The sequence below is a fragment of the Salmo salar genome, chromosome ssa17, assembly GCF_905237065.1.
Source record: "Salmo salar chromosome ssa17, Ssal_v3.1, whole genome shotgun sequence".
NCBI classification, from domain to species: domain Eukaryota; kingdom Metazoa; phylum Chordata; class Actinopteri; order Salmoniformes; family Salmonidae; genus Salmo; species Salmo salar.
The window spans coordinates 16,874,238-16,901,383 of NC_059458.1; the positions used below are offsets into that span (position 1 = coordinate 16,874,238).

At 44.4% G+C, this 27,146-nt stretch overlaps 1 protein-coding gene across 3 annotated transcripts in view; it reads right to left on the minus strand.

Moving 5' to 3' along the window:
* Positions 1-27,146, minus strand: part of LOC106575282 (rho GTPase-activating protein 6) — a 79,769-nt gene that overhangs the window by 7,582 nt on the left and 45,041 nt on the right. For all 3 annotated transcript variants that reach the window (XM_014151712.2, XM_014151711.2, XM_014151713.2), the window contains exons 2-7: positions 20,698-20,857; positions 10,712-10,783; positions 5,131-5,408; positions 4,782-4,977; positions 3,499-3,554; positions 1,495-1,645 (exon numbers count right to left, since the gene is read on the minus strand). In XM_014151712.2, the coding sequence (XP_014007187.2) occupies positions 1,495-1,645; positions 3,499-3,554; positions 4,782-4,977; positions 5,131-5,408; positions 10,712-10,783; positions 20,698-20,857 (913 nt within the window). The remainder of the gene's footprint in view (positions 1-1,494; positions 1,646-3,498; positions 3,555-4,781; positions 4,978-5,130; positions 5,409-10,711; positions 10,784-20,697; positions 20,858-27,146) is intronic.

The window sequence follows — 27,146 nt, forward strand, 5'->3', positions numbered from 1 at the left end:
CCTTTTTCAAGACCTCTGCAATCCGCCCTGGCATGCTGTCAATTCACTTCTGGGCCACATCCTGACTGATGGCAGCCCATTCTTGCATAATCAATGCTTGGAGTTTGTCAGAATTTGTGGGTTTTTGTTTGTCCACCCGCCTCTTGAGGATTGACCACAAGTTCTCAATGGGATTAAGGTCTGGGACCCAAAATATCGATGTTTTGTTCCCGGAGCCACTTAGTTATCACTTTTGCCTTATGGCAAGGTGCTCCATCATGCTGGAAAAGGCATTGTTTGTCACCAAACTGTTCCTGGATGGTTGGGAGAAGTTGCTCTCGGAGGATGTGTTGGTACCATTCTTTATTCATGGCTGTGTTCTTAGGCAAAATTGTGAGTGAGCCCACTCCCTCGGCTGAAAAGCAAACCCACACATGAATGGTCTCAGGATGCTTTACTGTTGGCATGACACAGGACTGATGGTAGCGCTCACCTTGTCTTCTCCGGACAAGCTTTTTTCCGGATGCCCCAAACAATCGGAAAGGGGATTCATCAGAGAAAATGACTTTACCCCAGTCCTCAGCAGTCCAATCCCTGTACCTTTTGCAGAATATCAGTCTGTCCCTGATGTTATTCCTGGAGAGAAGTGGCTTCTTTGCTGCCCTTCTTGACACCAGGCCATCCTCCAAAAGTCTTCACCTCACTGTGCGTGCAGATGCACTCACACCTGCCTGCTGCCATTCCTGAACAAGCTCTGTACTGGTGGTGCCCCGATCCCGCAGCTGAATCAACTTTAGGAGACGGTCCTGGCGCTTGCTGGACTTTCTTGGGCGCCCTGAAGCCTTCTTCACAACAATTGAACCGCTCTCCTTGAAGTTCTTGATGAATCGATAAATGGTTGATTTAGGTGCAATCTTACTGGCAGCAATATCCTTGCCTGTGAAGCCCTTTTTGTGCAAAGCAATGATGACGGCACGTGTTTCCTTGAGGTAACCATGATTGGCAGAGGAAGAACAATGATTCCAAGCACCACCCTCCTTTCTTTTGAAGCTTCCAGTCTGTTATTCGAACTCAATCAGCATGACAGAGTGATCTCCAGCCTTGTCCTCGTCAACACTCGCAATTAATTGCAATTCATGTGATCACTCTTCATAACATTCTGGAGTATATGCAAATGGCCATCATACAAACTGAGGCAGCAGACTTTGTGAAAATTAATATTTGTGTCATTCTCAAAACTTTTGGCCACGACTGTACATGTAGACAATGACATTCACATACACAACACTTGGCACAATGTATGCACTCTGGTAGGCTAAAGCCCAACATTTACAGTGCATACAGCATGCCTCTGTGTCACCCAAGTATACACTCTTAAGTGTGGGTTTAGTGCAAACTGAAGGTGTGTCCTACTAAAAGAGGCCAAAGAAGGAGATTGGGCCTAGGGCAGAGAGTGATTCTAATGCTGCACACAGAGGGTAGTATTCATAAGTAGTGAAGTTGATGTTTCCTCACACATGGTGTTTATGAAGGCAGTGTAGAGCTCCTTGGTGAGGAGAGGGTCAGGCATGTCTCTGAGGAACTCCTTGAGCAGCGCAGCCACGTCGTGGACACTGTGCTCCTCATCCAACTGGACGTCCACTCCCCGGTCAAACTCCTCCCTCAGCTAAGAGACAGAGTAAAACAGAACATGAGATATACCGTGTAGTCCACATACTTTACTGTTTATAGCGACTACAGTTTAGAAAGTGAACTCAGAGAAACACTAAAACATATTCACATCACACGCATATAAACACATTCCGCACACATTACGGGGACACACAGATATACACAGATATGCACACACCAGGTTTGACCTTGGTGGTGAAAACATTCTCACAGGTAGTCCTGGTCCAACCGGTTCTGTTCCCATACTGTATCAACCTGCTTACTCCACAATCTGACCCCTAGCATTACTCAGGATTAAAATGGGTCCACTTAGTCCAGTAAGATAAGCATTATAACCAAGTATTGTATTTGATTAAGCATTATAGTACAGTTTGATTATAGCTTGTGTTTTAGATAAAAACTTGGTTACAGATCTAAATGTTGGCAGGAAGTAGCCTACTCATATAGCTACTTCCTTAAGTGAGAGATGGTTGAGATTTAAGTCACTTTCAAAATACGATCTGTTAGTGATGTTGATGATATAGTCAGTTCTTTTTCAAGTCAGCAAACGGGGGATTACAGTGAGAAGTCATGTAAATTGTCTCACATGGTGACATTTTGATTCAACACGCTGATAGCATTGTATCCCTCAAACGGTGAGATGTTGAAAATAGAAATAAACTCCCCATCACAGAACGGAAACAACACCATTTAAGACCGAGACTGAAATTGGCTGGCACCAGTGCTTGTTTTTGCTGACCTGAACGAAAGATTAGGATCTGCCATTGTGAGCGCAACGCAAAAGGCAAACCTGATCCTAGATCAGCACTGGGATGGAAATTGAGCCACGCAAACAGGGAAGACGAGAAGTCCAAACTCAGAGAACACAAGTCGGAAAACACTCAAATCTCCTTATTAAAAACAGAGACATTGTCCAAAAACAACACTAAAACGAATTGAGTTTTCTCTGACATGAAAAAAAGGAGGGAAAAAAATTAATGGCGAGCAAAAAATACTTAAAACCACACTATGGTTTTAAAGAGTAAAACCACATTATGACCATATAGGCAGAACATACATATCCATGTAATCTGATTCATTATGATATAAAAGGTGAACCTGATCCTAGATCAGCACTGGGATGGAAATTGAATACAGGCCTTGGGATGGAAATTGAATACAGGCCCTGGGATGGAAATTGAATACAGGCCCTGGGATGGAAATTGAATACAGGCCCTGGGATGGAAATTGAATACAGGCCCTGGGATAGAAATTGAATACAGGCCCTGGGATGGAAATTGAATACCGGCCCTGGGATGGAAATCAACGCTAAAAGCCCTGCTTGAATTACAAATATGGCATTAAGGCTCGACTGCGTCCATTTGTAGACTAGGGCCACGACTACAGAGGAGCCTGGCTCTTCAGCCGGGGCCAAGTTCATTCGCTCTGCTTCCTTTAATAACGTACGCTGAACTAATGCCAAGTGGTGTGCATTCTCCGAAGCAGCGGCAATATCACAACCAATGCATGAATATAAATATATTGTGTCAATATATCCGAATTTGAATAGCTTCTATCTATATACATTCATTTCAATAGCTTCTATCTATATCACAGTGTACAGAAATATAATGTAATTAGCATAATAATAAGGACTTATAAAACCATATTGTCAACCAGAACAGTCAATTACTAAAAATGTGTAATTCATTTCAATCGATGCTTCAACTGAGTTAATGATTCAAGATCCCCTATTAATACGATGGATTAAGTTATACAATGTCGCCGACCACTCACGGTGGGCTGAAACAACAGCTTTGTGCAGCAATGTGTAAGAAGTATCAAAAAGTGCCTCCCCCAGGTTCTCACCTGCCTCACTCTCTTCTTGGAGCTCCCCACTCGGAATATCCCCACCGTCTGAAGACCTGTCGGAGGAAACAGCGGAGGACATAAATGAGCATCATCCTCCACTGGTCAAAGAGACACTCAAGCCGAATAATCACAGATGGAAGCGATGTGAAGATGTAGCCGCCGTAAGCCTCCTTTCAACACAGAGATCATAAACCAGCAAACCTAAACCAATGCTACTGTGGCCCATTCCCGCCTAAGTGGACTTTAGCTCCTAACGCTCAGTCCAGCAAGTGAGGATTTAAAGACTGCGGGAGAGTGGGGGGACGTTGAGAAGACCAGGGGTCGACGTTGAGAAGGATTGCAAAGTCGGTTCACTGAGTGTCAGGAATGAATGGCCAGACACTACTGCCTTGTTTCTATATCATCTTGGTTGGGCAGTGCAGGGCGGGGTAAAGATGTGGGGCTGGTTGGGCAGTGCAGGGCGGGGTAAAGATGTGGGGCTGGTTGGGCAGTGCAGGGCGGGGTAAAGATGTGGGGCTGGTTGGGCAGTGCAGGGCGGAGTAAAGATATGGGGCTGATTGGGCAGTGCAGGGCGGGGTAAATATGTGGGGCTGGTTGGGCAGTTCAGGGCAGGGTAAAGATGTGGGGCTGGTTGGGCAGTGCAGGGCGGGGTAAAGATATGGGGCTGGTTGGGCAGTGCAGGGCGGGGTAAAGATATAGGGCTGGTTGGGCAGTGCAGGGCGGGGTAAAGATCTGGGGCTGGTTGGGCAGTGCAGGGCGGGGTAAAGATATGGGGCTGGTTGGGCAGTGCAGGGCGGGGTAAAGATGTGGGACTGGTTGGGCAGTGCAGGGCGGGGTAAAGATATGGGGCTGGTTGGGCAGTGCAGGGCGGGGTACAGATGTGGGGCTGGTTGGGCAGTGCAGGGCGGGGTAAAGATGTGGGACTGGTTGGGCAGTGCAGGGCGGGGTAAAGATATGGGGCTGGTTGGGCAGTGCAGGGCGGGGTAAAGATGTGCGGCTGGTTGGGCAGTGCAGGGCGGGGTACAGATGTGGGGCTGGTTGGGCAGTGCAGGGCTGGGTAAAGATGTGGGGCTCGAATCAGATCGGGTGAGTGATCCCTGACAAAGACGAGGATTTTGACCACAGGAATAGAGCCGTGACCAACACATAGGAAACGTTTTGAAACAGGGAGGTGCTACCTGCGCTCGTTTTTGTTTTCCGTTGCAAAACCTTTTGCTACATTGTGCCCTGCTGAACAGGCCCCAGGTGTGATCAGTGAGAGGGGCCGTGTTCATTCGTACCATACTTCTCCAGGTGCTGGCAGCAGCTGTCCACCAGGCGAGGCACCTGTCTGTAGATAGGGTTGAGGCTCAGCCTCTTGTCCCGGTGCTTCTCCTTCTTGCTGGGCGCTTCAGCGGGCAGAGAGAGCTGCAGCGCCTCCAACAGACGGGATTGGTTATCGTCCAGGTCTGTGATGGAGTCCACCGACATGCCCCCCTGCAGACCACAATGAGAGCATTATCAAGCTGACGTCTACTTGAGGTCACAGACACACACACAAACACACACGCACACACACACACACACTCACACGGCGATGGAGTGTGTGTATGGAGTTGGTACAGTAGGCGTGTGGGGGGAGACCCTCACCCTCCTGCGTGCCCGCGGGGCAGCCTCGGGCGTGCTGGGCGACGTGGACTCATTAGCTGTCTCCGAGGTGGAGCTGAGGGAGGAGTTACTGCTGGACAGCTCCTTATTGGTGGACCTCTTGGTGGCAAACTGCAGGATGGACGACACCAGGTCCGACGGGTCCTTATGCTCCTCCCTGTGAGGAGGGTCCTGACGCAGGCCGTCCTGGCGCTGCCTGTGGGTCCGGTCGTTGGCGATCACCTGGGACAGGGCCATACCGAAGGCCTGGGGGATGCATTCTGGGAGGGGAGGGAGAGAGAGGAATTTAAATACCATATTCTTAGCAGAGAGAGAGACAGAGAGACAGAGAGAGACAGAGAGAGAGAGAGAGAGAGAGACAGGGAGAGACCGAGAGAGAGAGAGAGAGACAGAGACAGTGTGGTCGTGTATGCATGAAAGATGTGTGTGGTCCTCTGTGTGAATGTGTTGTGAACGATAGAGATCTTTAGATTATGATCGTTACTGTATTGATTGTTCTGTGAATACTCATTGAATATTTGGACACAGGTGTTGTGGCGCACGTATCCACGTATTCGACTACATCATATTTACTTTGAGGCATTGGTAGGCCCACAAAAGAAAAAGGAGACATTCTTAACGTGTGCTATAATAGTATAAAAAAAACAGCCCATAAATTGTTTTAAAGGTTTCCTGATTCAGCGCCAAATCCTAACTGAAGAAGTGTGTGTGTAGCTCAGACGTTTGTGTAAATCATGCATTGATGTCAATGGGAGCTTGGCACGGAAATTCAAGTTACGTACTTGGATCTCCAGTGAGGAACTCAGCCATCACTGTCTACCCAGCTTCTAGCGGACGAATGAAAGAAATACCAAAAGATCGTTTTTGGTTGGTATTTTCCTTTAACGGTATGTATCAATTCCCCTAACAGACACAGGTCCTTGACAGTATACTCTTAGGAAAAAAAGTACAATCTAGAACCTAAAAGGTTTGTTCAGCTGTACCCATAGGACAACCTTTTGAAGAAGCCTTTTTGGTTCCAGGTAGAATCTGCATTTTAGTCTAAATGTTGTTATTGACATAGCCTTGTTCTTGTCAATGTTCTCTACCTACAGTATATAGTAGTCTAAATGTGCAAATTCCTGTTAAGTTCAAAAGAATATAAGACACAAATTGCTGACACAAATGAGGGTTTGGAACTTTAAAGCATAACTATTTCAGAATCCTCTTTTTGCAGATAGAACCTTATTGTCCCAAGCTCTCGATATATAAAAACAATATTAACAATGTATTGTTATCATGGTGACCAAGAGACAATGCAAGAGACATGACTGACATGTATGAGACAGAATGATAGAGAGGAAGGGAAGGAAGACAAGGGAGAAAAAGAGAGAAATTCAATTCACACAATGGAAAGAGAAGGGATTCATGGAAATTCAATTCACACAACAGAAAGAGAAGGGATTCATGGAAATTCAATTCACACAATGGAAAGAGAAGGGATTCATGGAAATTCAATTCACACAATGGAAAGAGAAGGGATTAAGCTAAAAAAAATAGCTGTTTACAGACTTGGTTTATCGCAGCTCAGGATTATCAACATGAAACAAATCTCCAATTAAACATTTCAAGATACCATCTGTGTTTCGATGAACACGCCGAAAAGAGATTACTACACATGCTACGAATAAAACAGATTAAACTAAATCTCATAAAACGTCTCATCCAGCCTATATTTTCCCATAAATAAGTCAAACAAGGAACCATTTCTTAACAGTAAGTCAGTTTAAGACTTCTCTGCACGTAAGCCCACCACATTAGCCAGGTGGTCTTCGATTCCAGTGAACAATAAGGTCCTGCTACAAGTCATTTTTAGAACAGGCTCATGGCAGTCTCGTAAATTCAATTAACAGCGTCTGTGTGATCTGGCACTACTCTAGGCCTGTTCTCACTCTCTGTCTAGGAGAGAAACTAAACTATTTCAGTGTGCCTACTCAAAATGAGCACACTAAAATCAACTACTGTCACGACCTTTAGAGCAAGTGCGTCTCCAAACCGGAACCGAGAGAGATACAGACTACAGTAAATGTTAAGCCATGTTAGGTTCAATGTGGAAACCGTTGTTGACATTGGATGACAATATATCTTCCGGTCCACAACAAACCCAAGGTCCACCCAATCGCAAGACAAAGGCATCACCCAGACAGATTTCTGTTTCAGTCCCCGAACACATTCTGTTGTTGCAGTGCAGTGTTAGAAGGCTACATTATAAACAGGTCCCTCTCAGGAGTGAGTTTGATGCCGTGTGTGCCCTACTGTAAGTTCATTTACTATGGTTGTCTACACAGCTGAGAGAGATGCTGCTCCAGAGGCCAGTACGGCATCACGTCAACCCAATGGACGACAGCACATGCCACATCATCACACATGTCCCACTCTGGTGACAGATTGAGCCAGAGCTTTGAGACAACACATGACAGCTGGAATAGATAGAGGGGGAGGGAGAGAGGGAGGGAGGGAAGCAGGGAAGCAGGGAGAGAGAGAGGGAAAGCAGGGAGGGAGAGAGGGGGATGGAGGGAAGCAGGGAGAGAGAGAGAGAGAGAGAGAGAGAGAGAGAGAGAGAGAGAGAGAGAGAGAGAGAGAGAGAGAGAGAGAGAGAGAGGGATGGAAGCAGGGAGAGACAGAAAGAGAGAGAGGGGGGAGGGAGAGAGAGGGGGAGGGAGAGAGAGAGAGCGGGATGTAGGGAAGCAGGGAAGGAGAGAGAGTCATCATGTACTAAACAACCACATATGCTAGGTGACACAGTCCACTCTCTCTGCAACCACAAATTTTGAGAATGTTTACTTAAACACACACACACACATGTATGCACGCACACACACATACATACACACACACCCTAATGACACAGCATTTGGCAGCCCGCATGTTCACAGCCACTATGTTTCTAACCCAGTACCTCAGGGGAATGTTTCATCGACCGCCGATCTCTCCCGCAGTGAGTTTACATGACATGAGAAACCGAGAATGGGACTGCTGCTGTGATGAATTATTTACATACAGTACCAGTCAAAGGTTTGCACATACCTACTCATTCAAGGGTTTTTCTTTATTTTTTATATTTTCTACATTGTAGAATAATAGTGAAGACATCAAAACTATGAAATAACACATGTGGAATCATGTAGTAAACAAAAAAGTGTTAAACAAATCAAAGTAGCCATCCTTTGCCTTGATGAAAGCTTTACACACTATTGGCATTCTCTCAACCAGCTTCATGAGGTAGTCACCTGGAATGCATTTCAATTAATAGGTGTGCCTTGTTAAAAGTCAATTTGTGGAATTCAATTCCTTCTTAATGTGTTTGAGCTAATCAGTTGTGTTGAAACAAGGTAGGGGTGGTATACAAAAGATAGCCCTATTTGGTAAAAGACCAAGTCCATATTATGGTAAGAACAGCTCAAATAAGCAAAGAGAAATGACAGTCCATCATTACTTTAAGACATGAAGGTCAGTCAATCTGGAAAATGGCAAGAATTTTTGAAAGTTTCTGCAAGTGCAGTCGCAAAAACCATCAAGCGCTATGATGAAACTGGCTCTCGTGAGGACCACCACAGGAAAGGAAGACCCAATTTCTGAGGCTTTCATGGTTGAATTTCTGCAAAGAAACCACTACTAAACGACACCGATAACAAGAAGAAACTTGTTTGGGCCAAGAAACATGAGCAATGGACATTAGACCGGTGGAAATCTGTCCTTTGGTCTGATGAGTCCAAATTTCAGATTTTTCGTTCCAACTGCCATGTCTTTGTCAGACGCAGAGTAAGTGAACAGATGGTCTCCGCATGTGTAGTTCCCACCGTGAAGCATGGAGGAGGAGGTGTGATGGTGTGGGGGTGCTTTGCTGGTGACACTGTCAGTGATTTATTTAGAATTCAAGGCACAGTTAACCAGCATGGCTACCACAGAATTCTGCAGCGATACGCCATCCCATCTGGTTTGCTCTTAGTGGGACTATCATTTGTTTTTCAACAGGACAATGACCCAACACACCTCCAGGCCGTGTAAGGGCTATTTGAACAAGAAGGAGAGTGATGGAGTGTTGCATCAGATGACCTGGCCTCCAATCACCCGACCTCAACCCAATTGAGATGGTTTGGGAAAAGTTGGACCACAGAGTGACGGAAAAGCAGCCAACAAGTGCTCAGCACATGTGGGAACTCCTTTGAGACTGTTGGAAAAGCATTCCAGGTAAAGCTGGTTGAGAGAATGCCAAGAGTGTGAAAAGCTGTCATCAAGGCAAAGGGTGGCTACTTTGAAGCATTTCAAATATTAAATATATTTAGATTTTTTGGTTATTACATGATTCCATATGTGTTATTTCATAGTTTTGATGTCTTCACTATAATTCTACAATGTAGAAAATAGTAAAAATAAAGAAAAACCCTTGAATGAGTAGGTGTGTCCAAACTTTTGACTGGTACTTTATACCACTTAGAGTAGTTTTTACCTCCATCTCTATGGAGAGTTACCTTCCATCAGATCTGTAGCACGTTGCCAAATATGCCGTCTGTGATGCAGGCACAGTGGCTGTATTTCAGCCCAGTCCCCTTAGAAGGAGTTGCTCCACTTTGCTAAAAATATCCCTGCTCCTCCCCTAGTAAATATGTCTATGTTTCATAGCCACTCTGCTATTCACCTGGGCCTGGGGCTAAACTTTAAAAAAAAAGTGCAATCTAGAACCTTAAAGGGTTCTTTAGCTGTCCCCATAGGAGAACCCTTTGAAGAACAATAAGGTAAAAGGCTTTTGGGTTCCATGTAGTACCCTTTCCACAGACGTTTCTACATGGAACCCAAAAGGGTTCTACCCGGAACCAAAAAGGGTTCTACTATGGGAACAGCCGAATAACCCTTTTGGAACCCTTTGTTCTAAGAGTGTAGGGCTGGGGACTGACAAGGATCTGTTCTCTCTGGAAACTAAATGTTCAGGACCGGGAAAACGTCTTCAGAAATGTGACAGCGTAAAAAGAAAAAAGTAAAACCCAAAGAAAAAATTCAAACAAGAGCGCTTAACCCCTGGTTCTAGTTTGCATCTGAAAAGACACCCAATCCTTATCTTTCCAATATTTCCACTATCCTTATGCCTCCTTAGTCCATTTTGAAGCACCAATAGTGAAGAGACTGCTTTCAATGTCTGCCTTGTTAAACAGTGTTAATTGTATTACCAAGGAGGACACTGCTTGCATAGCCTACAGATCTGTTCAATTAATTTGACCAGTTTGTCACAGCAGGAAAATGTACAGTACAAAGCACTTAGTCTTTCCATAAAATACCATGCTGAGGGGTTTGCACTAGTTACCACAGCTAAAGTCAAAATTGGCTACATAAATAAAATAAAAAATATATAAATTACTTTTGGTTAATTTAAGGTTAGGGTTAGGCATACAGTTAGCAGTCTGGTTAAGGTTAGGGTTAAGTTTAAAATACAATTTTACCAAGAGAAACTGAAGAAATGGGCAGGCTTTATGACTTTGTGGGTGTGGTAACTAGTGACAACCATGTTGAAGGCTTCACATCAATGTACCTTTATCTTTGTTTTTCTCTTTCGCCAAAGAGTCCAACTTCCTCCTCAGTGACTTCTTCCTTTTCTGTCCATCTGAGAGAGAAAAAGAAAGAAAATAATGAAAAACGGTCAGTTATCTGTACACACGGATAACAATCCACACAATGACCTGCTGTCACATTAGCTGATCTCTTCCATTATCATGTACGTCGGCCATTTTGGAGATGATCAAGCCAGTGGCTTAAAAGAGCATTGGTTATCAAAACACTGCAGCGATAAAGATAACAAATGAGTGTCTCCAGCCTCTGGTCCAGTGATGTTATCAATAGAGGATCAAGAGGAAAGAAACAGAGGACATTCTCATTTCCTCTTGATCCTCAGGCTTTCCTGTGAAGAGGAATTATTAAGGAATCAGCCAATCAACATTCAGGGATCGAACCATCCACTGGCCTTCCCTGTAGCTCAGTTGGTAGAGCATGGTGTTTGCAATGCCAGGGTTGTGGGTTCAATTCCCATGGGAGGGGCATGTATGAAATGTATGCATTCACTACTGTAAGTTGCTCTGGATAAGAGCGTCTACTAAAATGTAAAAATGTTATAATAAGGAATCAGGGCCCCAGTTCACCTGAGCTCAATCCTGGAAGTGAAACTTAACCCTGAGAAAAGTAGAGAATGAGCACCTTCAATGTAAAATGTATTTTATAGAATATTATTCTACTATTATATCAAGGTTACAGCACACTACTTCACAAGATTAGATATCACCAGCAGTGGATGACTTGGAAAATTTCACATCATGCTTTGAATTAGGGTGGATCCAAATATGAGTTTCATTTTGAAAACGACTGAATCGTTATGAGGAAGGGAAAGAAGTGTTTTGTCAGCTGTCAACAAGATCTATGACTCCTAGCAAGATCTTTGATTAATGCAAAGGAAACCTCTGGCAGCTTGGACCAAGGGTTGGAACTCTTATTGAGGAAATACCTCAAAACAGTGTCTATAGCCAGAGCGCCTCTAATCAAACAGTCAATGAATCTGTCTTCAAAACAGTCAAGATGTTATTAACTGGGCACACACTGGTTGAATCAATGTTGTTTCCACGTCATTTCAATGAAATTACGTTGAACCAATGTGGAATAGATGTTAAATTGATGTTGATGCCCAGTGGTTATGCTCTTTTATGATTGGTTTACAATCTTAACAAAGATGTTTTTTTCCCATTGGCTCAGTTAAATCCCACTGTTCGTGGAACAGGTATATATATATATATATATATATATATATATACACTGCTCAAAAAAATAAAGGGAACACTTAAACAACACAATGTAACTCCAAGTCAATCACACTTCTGTGAAATCAAACTGTCCACTTAGGAAGCAACACCGATTGACAATAAATTTCACATGCTGTTGTGCAAATGGAATAGACAACAGGTGGAAATTATAGGCAATTATCAAGACACCCTCAAACAAAGGAGTGGTTCTGCAGGTGGGGACCACAGACCACTTCTCAGTTCCTATGCTTCCTGGCTGATGTTTTGGTCACTTGAATGCTGGCGGTGCTTTCACTCTAGTGGTAGCATGAGACGGAGTCTACAACCCACACAAGTGGCTCAGGTAGTGCAGCTCATCCAGGATGGCACATCAATGCGAGCTGTGACAAGAAGGTTTGCTGTGTCAGTCAGCGTAGTGTCCAGAGCATGGAGGCGCTACCAGGAGACAGGCCAGTACATCAGGAGACGTGGAGGAGGCCGTAGGAGGGCAACAACCCAGCAGCAGGACCGCTACCTCCGCCTTTGTGCAAGGAGGAGCAGGAGAAGCACTGCCAGAGCCCTGCAAAATGACCTCCAGCAGGCCACAAATGTGCATGTGTCTGCTCAAACGGTCAGAAACAGACTCCATGAGGGTGGTATGAGGGCCCGACGTCCACAGGTGGGGGTTGTGCTTACAGCCCAACACCGTGCAGGACGTTTGGCATTTGCCAGAGAACACCAAGATTGGCAAATTCGCCACTGGCGCCCTGTGCTCTTCACAGATGAAAGCAGGTTCACACTGAGCACGTGACAGACGTGACAGAGTCTGGAGATGCCGTGGAGAACGTTCTGCTGCCTGCAACATACTCCAGCATGACCAGTTTGGCGGTGTGTCAGTCATGGTGTGGGGTGGCATTTCTTTGGGGGGCCGCACAGCCCTCCATGTGCTCGCCAGAGGTAGCCTGACTGCCATTGGGTACCGAGATGAGATCCTCAGACCCCTTATGAGACCATATGCTGGTGCGGTTGGCCCTGGGTTCCTCCTAATGCAAGACAATGCTAGACCTCATGTGGCTGGAGTGTGTCAGCAGTTCCTGCAAGAGGAAGGCATTGATGCTATGGACTGGCCCGCCTGTTCCCCAGACCTGGATCCAATTGAGCACATCTGGGACATCATGTCTCGCTCCATCCACCAACGCCACGTTGCACCACAGACTGTCCAGGAGTTGGCGGATGCTCTAGTCCAGGTCTGGGAGGAGATCACTCGGGAGACCATCCGCCACCTCATCAGGAGCATGCCCAGGCGTTGTAGGGAGGTCATACAGGCACGTGGAGGCCACACACACTACTGAGCCTCATTTTGACCTGTTTTAAGGACATTACATCGAAGTTGGATCAGCCTGTAGTGTGGTTTTCCAATTTAATTTTGAGCGTGACTCCAAATCCAGACCTCCATGGGTTGATAAATTGGATTTCCATTGATTATTTTTGTGTGATTTTGTTGTCAGCACATTCAACTATGTAAAGAAAAAAGTATTTAATAAGATTATTTCTTTCATTCAGATCTAGGATGTGTTGTTTAAGTGTTCCCTTTATTTTTTTGAGCAGTATATATATATATTCTTTTTTTTTTAGGCTAGTTGAGAACAAGTTCTCATTTGCAACTGCGACCTGGCCAAGATAAAGCAAAGCAGTTTGACACATACAACAACACAGTTACACATGGAGTAAACAAACATACAATCAATAATACAGTAGAAAAGTATATTTACAGCATGTGCAAATGAGGTAGGATAAGGGAGGTAAGGCAATAAATAGGCCATGGTGGCGAAGTAATTGCAATATAGCATTTAAACACCGGAATGGTAGAATGTGCAGAAGATGAATGTGCAAGTAAAGATTCTTGGGTGCAAAGGAGCAAGATAAATAAATAAATACAGTATGGGGATGAGTTAGATTGGATGGGTTATTTACAGATGGGCTATGTACAGGTGCAGTGATCTGTGAGCTGCTCTGACAGCTGGTGCTTAAAGCTAGTGAGGGAGGTAAGAGTCTCCAGCTTTAGTGATTTTTGCAGTTCGTTCCAGTCATTGGCAGCAGAGAACTGGAAGGAAAGGCGGCCAAAGGTAGAATTGGCTTTGGGGATGACCAGTGAGATATACCTGCTGGAGCGCGTGCTACGAGTGGGTGCTGCTATGGTGACCTGTGAGTTGAGATAAGGGGATTTACCTAGCAGAGACTTGTAGATGACCTGGAGCCAGTGGGTTTGGCGTCGAGTATGAAGCGAGGGCCAGCCAATGAGAGCATTCAGGTCGCAGTGGTGGGTAGTATATGGGGCTTTGGTGACAAAACGGATGGCACTGTGATAGACTGCATCCAATTTGTTGAGTAGAGTGTTGGAGGCTATTTTGTAAATGACATCACCGAAGTCGAGGTTCAGTAGGATGGTCAGTTTTACGAGGGTATGTTTGGCAGCATGATTGAAGGAGGCTTTGTTGCGAAATAGGAAGCCAATTCTAGATTTCATTTTGAATTGGAGATGTTTAATGTGAGTCTGGAAGGAGAGTTTACAGTATAACCAGACACCTAGGTATTTGTAGTTGTCCACATATTCTAAGTCAGAACCGTCCAGAGTAGTGATGCTGGACGGGCTGGCAGGTGCGGGCAGCTATCGGTTGAAGAGCATGCATTTAGTTTTACTTGCATTTAAGAGCAGTTGGAGGCCACAGAAGGAGAGTTGTATGGCATTGAAGCTCGTCTGGAGGTTAGTTAACACAGTGTCCAAAGAAGGGCCAGAGATATACAGAATGGTGTAATCTGCGTAGAGGTGGATCAAAGAATCACCAGCAGCAAGAGCGACATCATTGATCTATACAGAGAAGAGAGTTGGTCCAAGAATTGAACCCTGTGGCACCCCCATAGAGACTGCCAGAGGTCTGCCGATTAGAGGACTGCCACAGGCCTGCCGATTTGACACACTGAACTCTATCAGAGAAGTAGTTGGTGAACCAGGCGAGGCAATAATTTGAGAAATCAAGGCTGTTGAGTCTGCCAATAAGAATGTTGTGATTGACAGAGTCGAAAGCCTTAGCCAGGTTGATGAATACGGCTGCACAGTAATGTCTCTTATCGATGGTAGTTATGATATCGTTTAGTACCTTGAGCGTGGCTTAGGTGCACCCATGACCAGCTCTGACATTACTGTGCAGCCCTATTCATCGACCTGGCTAAGGCTTTTGACTCTGTCAATCACAACATTCTTATTGTGCTTCTACACCTGCATTTCTTGCTGTTTGGGGTTTTAGGCTGGGTTTCTGTACAGCACTTTGAGATATCAGCTGATGTAAGAAGGGCTTTATAAATAAATTTGATTTTGATTTGAAACCAGATTGCATAGCGGAGAAGGTACGGTGGGATTTTAAATGGTCGGTAATCTGATTGTTAACTTGGCTTTCGAAGACCTTAGAAAGGCAGGGAAGAATAGATATAGATCTGTAGCAGTTTGGGTCTAGAGTGTCTCCCCCTTTGAAGAGGGGGATGACCGCGGCAGCTTTCCAATCTATGGGAATCTCAGACGATACGAAAGAGAGGTTGAACAGGCTAGTAATAGGGGTTGCAACAATTTCGACAGATCATTTTAGAAAGAGAGGGTCCAGATTGTCTAGCCCGGCTGATTTGTAGGGGTCCAGATTTTGCAGCTCTTTCAGAACATCAGCTATCTGGATTTGGGTGAAGGAGAAGTGGGGGAGGCTTGGGCGAGTTGCTGTGGGGGGTGCAGTGCTGTTGATCGGGGTAGGGGTAGCCAGGTGGAAAGCATGGCCAGCCGTAGAAAAATGCTGATTGAAATTCTCAATTATAGTGGATTTATCGGTGGTGACAGTGTTTCCTAGCCTCAGTGCAGTGGGCAGCTGGGAGGAGGTGCTCTTATTCTCCATGGACTTTACAGTGTCCCAGAACTTTTTTGAGTTTGTGCAACAGGATGCAAATTTCTGCTTGAAAATGCTAGCCTTAGCTTTCCTAACTGCCTGTGTATATTTGTTCCTAACTTCCCTGAAAAGTTGCATATCACGGGGGCTGTTCGATGCTAATACAGAACGCCACATGATGTTTTTGTGCTGGTCAAGCACAGTCAGGTCTGGAGAGAACCAAGGGCTATATCTGTTCCTGGTTCTACATTTTTTGAATGGGGCATGCTTATTTAAGATGGTGAGGAAGGCACTTTTAAAGAATAACCAGGCATCCTCTACTGATGGGATGAGGTCAATATCCTTCCAGGATACCCGGGCCAGGTCGATTAGAAAGGTCTGCTCGCTGAAGTGTTTTAGGGAGCATTTGACAGTGATGAGGGGTGGTCGTTTGACCGCAGACACATTATGGATGCAGGCAATGAGGCAGTGATCGCTGAGATCTTAGTTGAAAACAGCAGAGGTGTATTTGGAGGGCAAGTTGGTTAGGATGATATCTATGAGGGTGCCCGTGTTTACGCATTTGGGGTTGTACCTGGTGGGTTCATTGATCATTTGTGTGAGATTGAGGGCATCAAGCTTAGATTGTAGGATGGCCGGGGTGTTAAGCATGTCACAGTTTAGGTCACCTAGCAGCACGAGATCTGAAGATAGATGGGGGGCAATCAATTCACATATGGTGTCCAGGGCACAGCTGGGGGCAGAAGGTGGTCTGTAGCAAGCGGCAATGGTGAGAGACTTGTTTCTGGAAAGGTGGATTTTTAAAAGTAGAAGCTCGAATTGTTTGGGTACAGACCTGGATAGTAAGACAGAACTCTGCAGGCTATCTCTGCAGTAGATTGCAACACCGCCCACTTTGGCAGTTCTATCTTGTCGGAAAATGTTATAGGGATGGAAATTTTAGGGTTTTTGGTGGTCTTCCTAAGCCAGGATTCAGACACGGCTAGGACATCCGGGTTGGCAGAGTGTGCTAAAGCGGTGAATAAAACAAACTTAAGGAGGAGGCTTCTAATGTTAACTTGTTATGGATAGGGGGCAGTATTTTCACGGCCGGATAAAAAACGTACCCGATTTAATCTGGTTATTACTCCTGCCCAGAAACGAGAATATGCATATAATTAGGAGCTTTGGATAGAAAACACTCCAAAGTTTCTAAAACTGTTTGAATGGTGTCTGTGAGTATAACAGAACTCAAATGGCAGGCCAAAACCTGAGAAGATTCTGTACAGGAAGTACCCTGTCTGACCATTTCTTGGCCTTCTTTGTCATCTCTATCCAAAACAAAGGATCTCTGCTATAACGTGACTTTAGGCTCTCAGAAGGCGCCAGAACGTTGAATGATGACTCTCCAGTCTCTGGCTGAAAAACAGTAGCGCATTTGGATAGTGGTCGATCTGAGAACAATGAGACGGGTGCGCGGCACGTGAAGAGTCCATTTTAGATTATCAGTCTTTGAACGAAAACAACGACTCCCGGTCGGAATATTATCGCTATTTTACGAGAAAAATCGCATAAAAATAGATTTTAAACAGCGTTTGACATGCTTCGAAGTACGGTAATGGAATATTTTGAATTTTTTGTCACGATATGCGTCCACGCGTCACCCTTCGTTACCCTTCGGATAGTGTCTTGAACGTACGAACAAAACGCCGCTATTTGGATATAACTATGGATTATTTGGAACTAAACCAACATTTGTTGTTGAAGCAGAAGTCCTGGGAGTGCATTCTGACGAAGAACAGCAAAGGTAATCCAATTCTTCTTATAGTAAATCTGAGTTTGGTGAGTACCAAACTTGGTGGGTGTCAAAATAGCTAGCCCGTGATGGCGAGCTATCTACTCAGAATATTGCAAAATGTGCTTTCACCGAAAAGCTATTTTAAAATCGGACACCGCGATTGCATAAAGGAGTTCTGTATCTATAATTCTTAAAATAATTGTTATGTTTTTTGTGAACGTTTATCGTGAGTAATTTAGTAAATTCACCGGAACTGTTCGGTGGGAATGCTAGTTCTGAACGTCACATGCTAATGTAAAAAGCTGGTTTTTGATATAAATATGAACTTGATTGAACAAAACATGCATGTATTGTATAACATAATGTCCTAGGAGTGTCATCTGATGAAGATCATCAAAGGTTAGTGCTGCATTTAGCTGTGGTTTTGTTGTTTGTGACATTATATGCTAGCTTGAAAAATGGGTGTCTGATTATTTCTGGCTGGGTACTCTCCTGACATAATCTAATGTTTTGCTTTCGTTGTAAAGCCTTTTTGAAATTGGACAGTGTGGTTAGATAAAGTTTTCGGATTTTCGAGGAGTTTGTATTTCGCGCCACGCCCAATCATTGGATATTGGAGTGGTGTTCCGCTAGCGGAACGTCTAGATGTAAGATTAACATGCATGAAACCAAGGCTTTTACGGTTACAGAAGTCAACAAATGAGAGTACCTGGGGAGTAGGAGTGGAGCTAGGCACTGCAGGGCCTGGATTAACCTCTACATAACCAGAGGGACAGAGGAGGAGTAGGATAAGGGTACGGCTAAAGGCTATCAGGACTGGTCGTCTAGTGCGTTCAGAGAAGAGAGTAAAAGGAGCAGGTTTCTGGGCGCGATAGAATAGATTCAAGGCATAATGTACAGACAAAGGTAAGGTAGGATGTGAGTACATTGGAGGTAAACCTAGGCATTGAGTAATGATGAGAGAGATATTGTCTCTAGAGACGTTGAAACCAGGTGATATCACCGCATATGTGGGAGGTGGAACTAAATGGTAGGTTAAGGCATATTGAGCAGGGATAGAGGCTCTACAGTGAAATAAGACAATAATCACTAACCAGGACAGTAATGGACAAGGCATATTGATATTAGGGAGAGGCATGCGTATCCAGGTGATTAATCGGGGTCCAGTGAGTGGTTGTGCTGGCTGGAGACACGGCGATTCAGACAGCTAGCAGGCCGGGGCTAGCAAGCTAGCAGAAGGGCCTTATAGGGATGTCTCGATGGAGGAAAGTCTATTTTAGCCTCCGCGTGCGGTGATGTCGATAGACCAGTCGTGATGGATTAGTAGGGTTCCGAGTAGCAGAGGGGTCCATGTCCAATTGTCAAAATAGGTATAGTACTCGGATACTATACTCGGATAGCAACTAGTTAGCTGCGATGATCCAGGTGAAAATGTCCAGAGCTTGCGGTAGGAATCTGGGGATATGGAGAGAAAATAGGTCCGGTATGCTCTGGTTTGAGTCGCGTTGTACAAACTGGCGAGAGCTTTCCGAGCTAATGGTTACCTGATGACCGCTAGCAGTGTTTAGCTGACTACTAGCTAGTAGCTAGTGAGCTGGCTAGCTTCTGTTGGAGGATTCCGGATTCGAGGTGAATAAAAATACTTTCGAAAAAAAACAGATCCACGCCGCCACATTGGGTGAGGCGGGTTGCAGGAGATTGTTTTAAAGTTGAGGTTTAGAAAAAAATATTAAAAAGATATGCGAAGAAAAAGATCTAAAAAGACATATACATGGGACACGACAAGACGAAGGACAAAAGACGTCTGACTGCTACGCCATCTTGGATTAAGTTGAGCACAATAGGTTCATAGAGACGCTGACACCAATAACAAGCTTCAAGTGAGCGCAATTATGGGCAGTCAGATCAGTCCTGAGCAGTGTCCGCTATGTTGCCCCTGGCTCTGCCCCTCGCTGCCACCCAGCCTCCCCTCACTGCCTCCCAGACTCCTTGGCATATATATATATATATATATATATATATATATAGAGAACAGGTTGCTAAGAAACTATGCTTCGACATATCTACAGATCATTATGGAATATCTGAAGACAGAGTATGAGAGAACTAGAGTGAAGAATAGAGAGGGAGCGGGAGAAAGACAGTGGGGGGGTATGAGAGAGAGATGTATGAGAGAAAGGGAGCGGGAGACAGTATGTGTGTGACAGAAAATAGAGAGAAAGAAAGAAAGAAAGAGAGAGAGAGAGAGAGAGAGAGAGAGAGGGGAAATAGTTTGGATTCTTGTCAGTTGACTCGGCAAGTTGGACAGCAATCCCAGGAACCTCCAGTCCTCTCTCTCTTCCCCACTCCAATGACTTGTAAAATGATCCAACGAGCCATTTGCTTTTCTTTTCTCTATTTTTTCAAGGATCTCCGGGCCTCAGCAAAACACCGGCTAACCCAACCGCAGGCGCAAGATAAACAAAACCCACCATCGAGGTGCTGAAATATCTCAGTAACACATGCCTGAGGGGTTCTGGAATTCATAAGGAACACAGACGAATACATTAAATCATCCGGGGGAGAGGTAGAACCTTTGACTGGAATGCACACCCTGGCTAATATACAGCTCTCCACAGAGCATGACTTAGAGCAGAGCAGCAGGCTATGGCCCTATGGTCCTGAGTGGAAAGGGCTACATCTTCATGTGTAAGTGTCTTACTGACACCACATAAGACAGGAAGTTCACTCCTGAGTCTTCTAGATGTACTGTATAGGAAATCATGTGTACTGAGATTTACATCTCAAAAAACAAGTGCTTACAGCTTCCTCAAACACACTCTGTGGAGGGGAAGTTCACGACTGTCTGCTAGACAGTTTGCGGTTGGTCTCGGAGAGGTCCAAGGCGGATGTTGATGGCATATGTTTGTGAAAATGCTTGTAGCATTGGCACAGGGACAGACTGACTAGCCATATGAACAGACAGATGGACAGGCGGATGGACGGACTAGAAAGGAAGACAGACAGACGGACATTTACACACACGCACAAAAATACCTCTATACTTTACCTTTGGGGATGGTGATCTGACAGCCCAGGTCATAGTCTTGATGGAGCCTGTTGAAGGCCACCTCCTGTAGCCAGGTCCGCTCCAGCTCCGACAGGCTCTGGATGGCCGTCGGCATCAGCCGTACACTCCGCCCTGACAGGCTGTTCCAGGTGAAGTCACCCTGGGGAGAGATTTTTATTCTGTCACTTCGCAGAGGAACATTTGTTAGGTACCAGGGCTAGTGGCTAGCACCACTGTTACCCTATCTCAAAGCAGCTGTTCTTATTTAAAGTAGCTAGCTTGAGAGTTGGTTATAGCCCCTAAGACTACCTGCAACCATTACCACTCTCATCACTGATACTGTCACCATAACCTGACCGAGTTGTCAGATTTTCTTTTCGAAGAATGGGTCTGCAATCACTACAATTGACCGTGATGCCCATAATGGTCGAAGGCTGGTTGTTAACCCAAAGCATTTTATGCCTGAGCAATAGGTCCTAAAGGCACACAGCCCAGGTCAGTAAAGCTGATGGATGTTCAGGCTCAGCATTTGTTTTGTTTTTGTTTTTCTACCTTTATTTAACAGGGAAGACATATTGAGACCTAGGTTTCAATATGTATATACAACATAAATATACACATTATACCAAAACTATATGTGTAACCTTTATTTAACTAGGCAAGCTAGTTTAACTATCAGCAACCATCACTCCTGTGTTCCAATGGCATGTTGTGTTAGCTAATCCAAGTTTATCATTTTAAAAGGCTAATTGATCATTAGAAATAGTACCCACAAATAGTACCCACAAAACACCAGTCTCAACGTCAACATTGAAGAGGTGACTGCTGGATGCTGGCCTTCTAGGCAGAGTTGCAAAGAAAAAGCCATATCTCAGACTGGCCAATAAAAATAAAAGATTAAGATGGTCAAAAGAACACAGACACTGGACAGAGGAACTCTGCCTAGTCGCCTCTTCACTGTTGATGTTGAGACTGGTGTTTTGCAGGTACGATTTAATGAAGCTGCCAGTTGAGGACTTGTGAGGCATCTGTTTCTCAAACTAGACACTCTAATGTACTTGTCCTGGCTCAGTTGTGCACCGGGGCCTCCCACTCCTCTTTTGATTCTGGTTAGAGATCAGTTTGCACTGTTCTGTGAAGGGAGCAGTACACAGCGTTGTACGAAATCTTCAGTTTCTTGGCATTTTCTCGCATTGAATAGCCTTAATTTCTCAGATCAAGAATAGACTGATGAGTTTCAGAAGAAAGTTCTTTGTTTCTGGCCATTTTGAGCCTGTAATCGAACCCACAAATGCTGATGCTCCAGATACTCAACTAGTCTAAAGAAGAACAGTTTTATTGCTTCTTTAATCAGAACAACAGTTTTCAGCTGTGCTAACATAATTGCAAAAGGGTTTTCTAATGATCAATTAGCCTTTTAAAATGATAAACTTGGATTAGCTAACACAACGTGCCATTGGAACACATGAGTGATGGGTTGCTGATAATGGGCCTCTGTACGCCTATGTAGATATTCCAGAAAATATCTTTCCAGCTACAATAGTCATTTACAACATTAACAATGTCTACACTGTATTTCTGATACATTTTATGTTATTTTAATGGACAAAAAAATTGGTTTTCTTTCAAAAACACGGACATTTCTAAGTGACACCAAACCTTTGAACGGTAGTGTGCAGAGCGGAACAGACAGTATTGTATATGGCAGGTTAGGGAAAGGGGAGGAATGAGAGTGGATGGCTTGACTAGCAGTCAACTCAAAAAAGAGCTTAATGATGAACTCATAAATCACCTCAATCCCTGGATCTATGGTTCTGAATTCCCCTCTGTCATCCCTACGAGCTGGTGAAGAGAGAGGACAGAGCTAGAGTACTGATGTATTAGCCAGAGATCAGAGCAGGTCAGCATTTTTCGTCATGAATCTTGTTCTGGAGGCAGGTCTGCACAGTGGTCACTAGCTGGCACAGCCACAAAGTCTTAAATCTGACACACACATATGCACACATGGAGTCCTCCTTGAACCTGCCTTAGTACGTCATAGAACTTCATTTAGCTTATAGCTTGTTCTTACGTAAGCCTAGTTTTGTGCAACGACCTTGGATTCACTCCTACTTAAAGATACAACAATACCCACCTCGTGCTCCCAAAACGCCCCAGCCAGCAGAGAGGAACAACACCATCATCCACCAGAACAGTGAAAAACAGGAGGTGGAAACAGAAGATCTACACAGTTGTACTAATAGGACAAAGGCTTCTCACTCGCCCTGATACTTCCTAGCTAACGAGCATGCAGAGGAACAGCCAGATGCACTCGCTCCAATAGTTAGTTATTAGCGTCTAGCCCTGTGTGGATGAAACCACAGCACTGTTTTTGTGAGTTCCCCATCCCACTGGTGATGGCAGGGAGCTTGTTCCGTTCCAGTCCTCTCCACTGGTTGAACACACAGGACACAGCCGTAAGGGGTGAAGGGAAGGAGGACCCTGCGGTTGAAGGGGGGGGGGGGACAACAGCTGGAAAAGCAGGGTCTGCTTGTCTCCTGAGCTGTTAGGTTTGGCAGGGGGGCTGAATAAAATGGCTAAGCTCCAATTCCCCCGAGTCCATCGATGGAACATGTATGGAATGGTTATGGAACGCTGGTACCTAAGAAATGCTGCTCCCTGCCCACCACTTCGGAGTTCTCTTCAGACTCTAACTCTAGTCTCTATGAGCACATTTACCATACAGTAAACAGGAAAGCCAGTTGACTTTGACAGTGCTTAGTGTACACAACTCATTTCTTACAAAACAATTCAACATGCTTGTAAGAGCCATGACCCACTGGGTGAATTAAAGGGGTCAAATGTATCTACTATGGCTGCTCCCTTAACAACCTCAGGAATAAAAATGATATTGTCCAATGTTATACTCTCCGCTGTACCTACTGTAAACCTTTGCCAGAGAACCAATCAATATTGGTCAGTTTGCGTTTCGTAATCACTGTTTTCACACTTGGCTAAGGATTAGAGTTGACTAGGGATGACTAGAAACAACATCTTCCAAACCTGTTAGCCATCTCTACTCCTGCTCCAAACCCCCAGCTCTGGGGCCCACACGGTCTTCCACACATGGCCTTCTCGTTATATAAAGACAGGACCCGACGAGGCTGCCTCCCTCCATCCCCTTAGCGTGTTTTATACATCTCTTTTTCCACTACTCACACATAATATCCACTCTGTGCCTGAAAACATGTTTACCCTTGACACAGGTAGACCTCATGGCCAGAGATACTGCTAATAGGACTAGTACAAATTGTCACTCAGAATGAGTTGTCCTCAACACGTCAATTCCATTTGATTTCCCAGTGAAATCAGGAAATTCATTCAACTTCCTTGCCAATTGCATTGAGCTGAAATAATAAGCTTACTCTTTGCAAGTTGATTCTTACCTTGCCTTTCAGTAGCGCATTGTCATAGGTGTCAATCACGTTTGAGCTTGATTTAATAGCGGGATGAGAATAGAATTGTTTGTCCTTAAACAGATGTTTGTTTATCCTATGACCCCATTCCGTTCACATTATAAAATGGTTGTGTACTGCAATCGAGTTATTCCATTTGCTTTGAACATCTCTATTCAACCAATCATCAGATGATGTGCATGAAAACACTTCCTGTTATCTAACTATAATCTTATTCAGGTTGCCATGCTGCTGTGACTAATCATATCACTTAACAATTTGGCTTATGTAATTCAATTTCTTTGAAAAGTGTGAAAGTCTTGCAAGAAAGTTTAACTGTAGCATACCAATGACTGCCACGCAGGGCAGGCTATTACTGTACTGTGATATACAGGACAAGTCTACAATAATGCCTTAAGGCAGACTGACGGTTTGTTAAACAAAGTATACAATATATAGAGGGAGGAACAACATCATGTTAAACTAATAACGGCTATTCCAGACTCTCAAAACCGAACTGAAAAATCTATCGACTCATGACAACATTCAACTTATAGGTTCTGTTCTCTCCAAGATACCTCTGTAATGTATTGTGTGGGTTATTACTGTTTGTCAGGGCAGCCCTTTTTTAAATAGCTTTGGGATGACTCAGCTAATAAGGTGGGCGTCTGCGCCTTTTTAAAATCTGTTCAGTGAGCGAGGACCAATTGCACAAATTGAGGCAAAAGAATATGTTTGTTTCCATGGTAACATATACACAGAGCCTCAAGTGTTTCAGGATATGCAGGAAAACATCACCATGGCAACCATCGATCGAACGCTCAATCGCTAAACTTGCACAAGCTACTGACCTCACTGAATGGACATAAAGTAAAGGAAGTGCATCATCAGTTGAATCAATGAGCATGCTTTCATATTAGAAGACCTAATGGAATGTTCCATCCGCTCTCTCTCATTTCTCAGTCAAATGCAATGACCTAAAATCCTCTTCAACAACTCAGCAACCATCAGCAGTAGCAAACTGCACAGTAACTTCAACTACATCATACAATCAAACATTTCATGGTGATTTTCATAACACACTGTCTGCATGAAAACCAGTGAATGTAAAGTTGGGAAGGCACAATAGCCCTGGTTGGCACTCGGACAAAGACAACATGTTCCTCTCTCTCTCTTAGATTCATTCTATTAAGACCCTGGCGGGTACAAACCTACTGCTTTAACTGAGAACACATTCATCTGATCCAAAGGACCAGAAGAACCTGGGCCCAGAATTGAGGTGTAGGATGTCACTCTAGGTATCAACACATAGTCATAGCCTATAGGTGAGAGCATAGAAATAGAGGTACACTCAATATGGCCGCCGGAATGTTGACTTGAATGTCCGTTCTAGTCATTCTAATCCAATGGGTGAGAGAGCGTAGAAAAAGAATGTTGACTTGAATGGGAATCCTCTGATATGACTGTATTGACAACACATGTCCATGGCGTTGGTTGCAGGACAAAAGATCACGACATCACCCATTAAAACCCAGCAAACAAACAATGCAGCATGTTCTGAACCTAACCAATCAATTCACCAGTCAGATTAAACACCCGGCCACAGGAGGTTGTTGGCACCTTAATTGGGGAGGACGGGCTCCCCAATTAAACTTTAGAATGAGAATCCAAACCCTGCAAATGAACCAATTTGATCCATCTACAAGAACATTTTAAACAACATTACGGTACAGTAGGCTATCACTCGTTACACAGAGTAGTAAAGGCACTGTATACATCATTCAATAAGACAACCACTTCATATTGCCTAGTGAACTTGATCTCAACATTTCTTGCACCATTGACCAGCATGCTACAGACCTCATTTGAGGACTTGTTGTCATAACAACAACCATGTGAATGTGATCGTAAACAGATGAAATCAGTGACAGCTGATGACCCTGCCATCAACTCTCGCCCCTCTAATTTTCTAAATCCATTGTTGCTGCGCGTGTATTCTATGTGATATCACGAAAGAGAATCCAATTCATGTAAAATCAAACCTTGAAACACTCCAAAACTAGCATATCCACACCACAGAGGACAAGCCCTTGGGCCCTTGGGCTCCAATAATACAAAAATCATTTTCTCAATTGAGGAAAATGCACTCTGTCCGCACATGTAACTAACGGCAACATCTGTTCCGTTTTAAAACGACGGTCGGCTCTTCAACCCTCTCAGAGGAGGATACCACATCGCACATCTGGGGATGAAACATCCCAATCCCAAATAGGCCTCCCAATCCCAATTTCGCATAGGGATACCGCCTGATACCGTGGCCCAGGAAAATGATTTTTAGAAAAGAGGGAGATCTGTTAAGAGATTGCAGCAAAGGAATGTTCCTTTTAACATCATTGTTTTTACTCTTTATGTTTTCGTTTTACAGGTCCCGTTGACTCTGACAGGGTAATGGATTACTCGTGTAGCGTTGGAACTGCACCAAGGTGAACATCTGCTTGTAATTACAGCGCCGCTGGGCTAGCTAAACACTGGTTGGCCTGTCAGAGACAAAGGATTGATGGACCCCTCCACCTGCCGTGGTCCATCCGTCTTGCTGCCTGAGAGAAAATAGCCCGGGGAAACATCCTGATATGTCAACTAGCAAAAGTCAAGTTATCAGAAGACAACTGGGGGGCTAATGAGGAAGAACATATATCATAAACAGTCAGGGAGAGACTATATCCCCGCAAAATAACCATGGTGAAGCAGATGAGGTAACTACCATTGGTCTTATCAACAATGACAAAATATTTAGTGTTTCAGGGGATGGTGTGCTTCCAATGTACTATTCTAATTTGCAAATATGTGGGACTGTGACAACACACCAGCTCTAGCTCATGACAAACATGCTTGCTTGATAATCAAGTGGAGGGGGGTCATATGAGGTAGATTATTTTGAAGACATTTGGGTAGCACAAACTCAAAACTGTAACGACATAAGAATGTGTGCATTAGGGTAACTGAGTTCAACCCTTG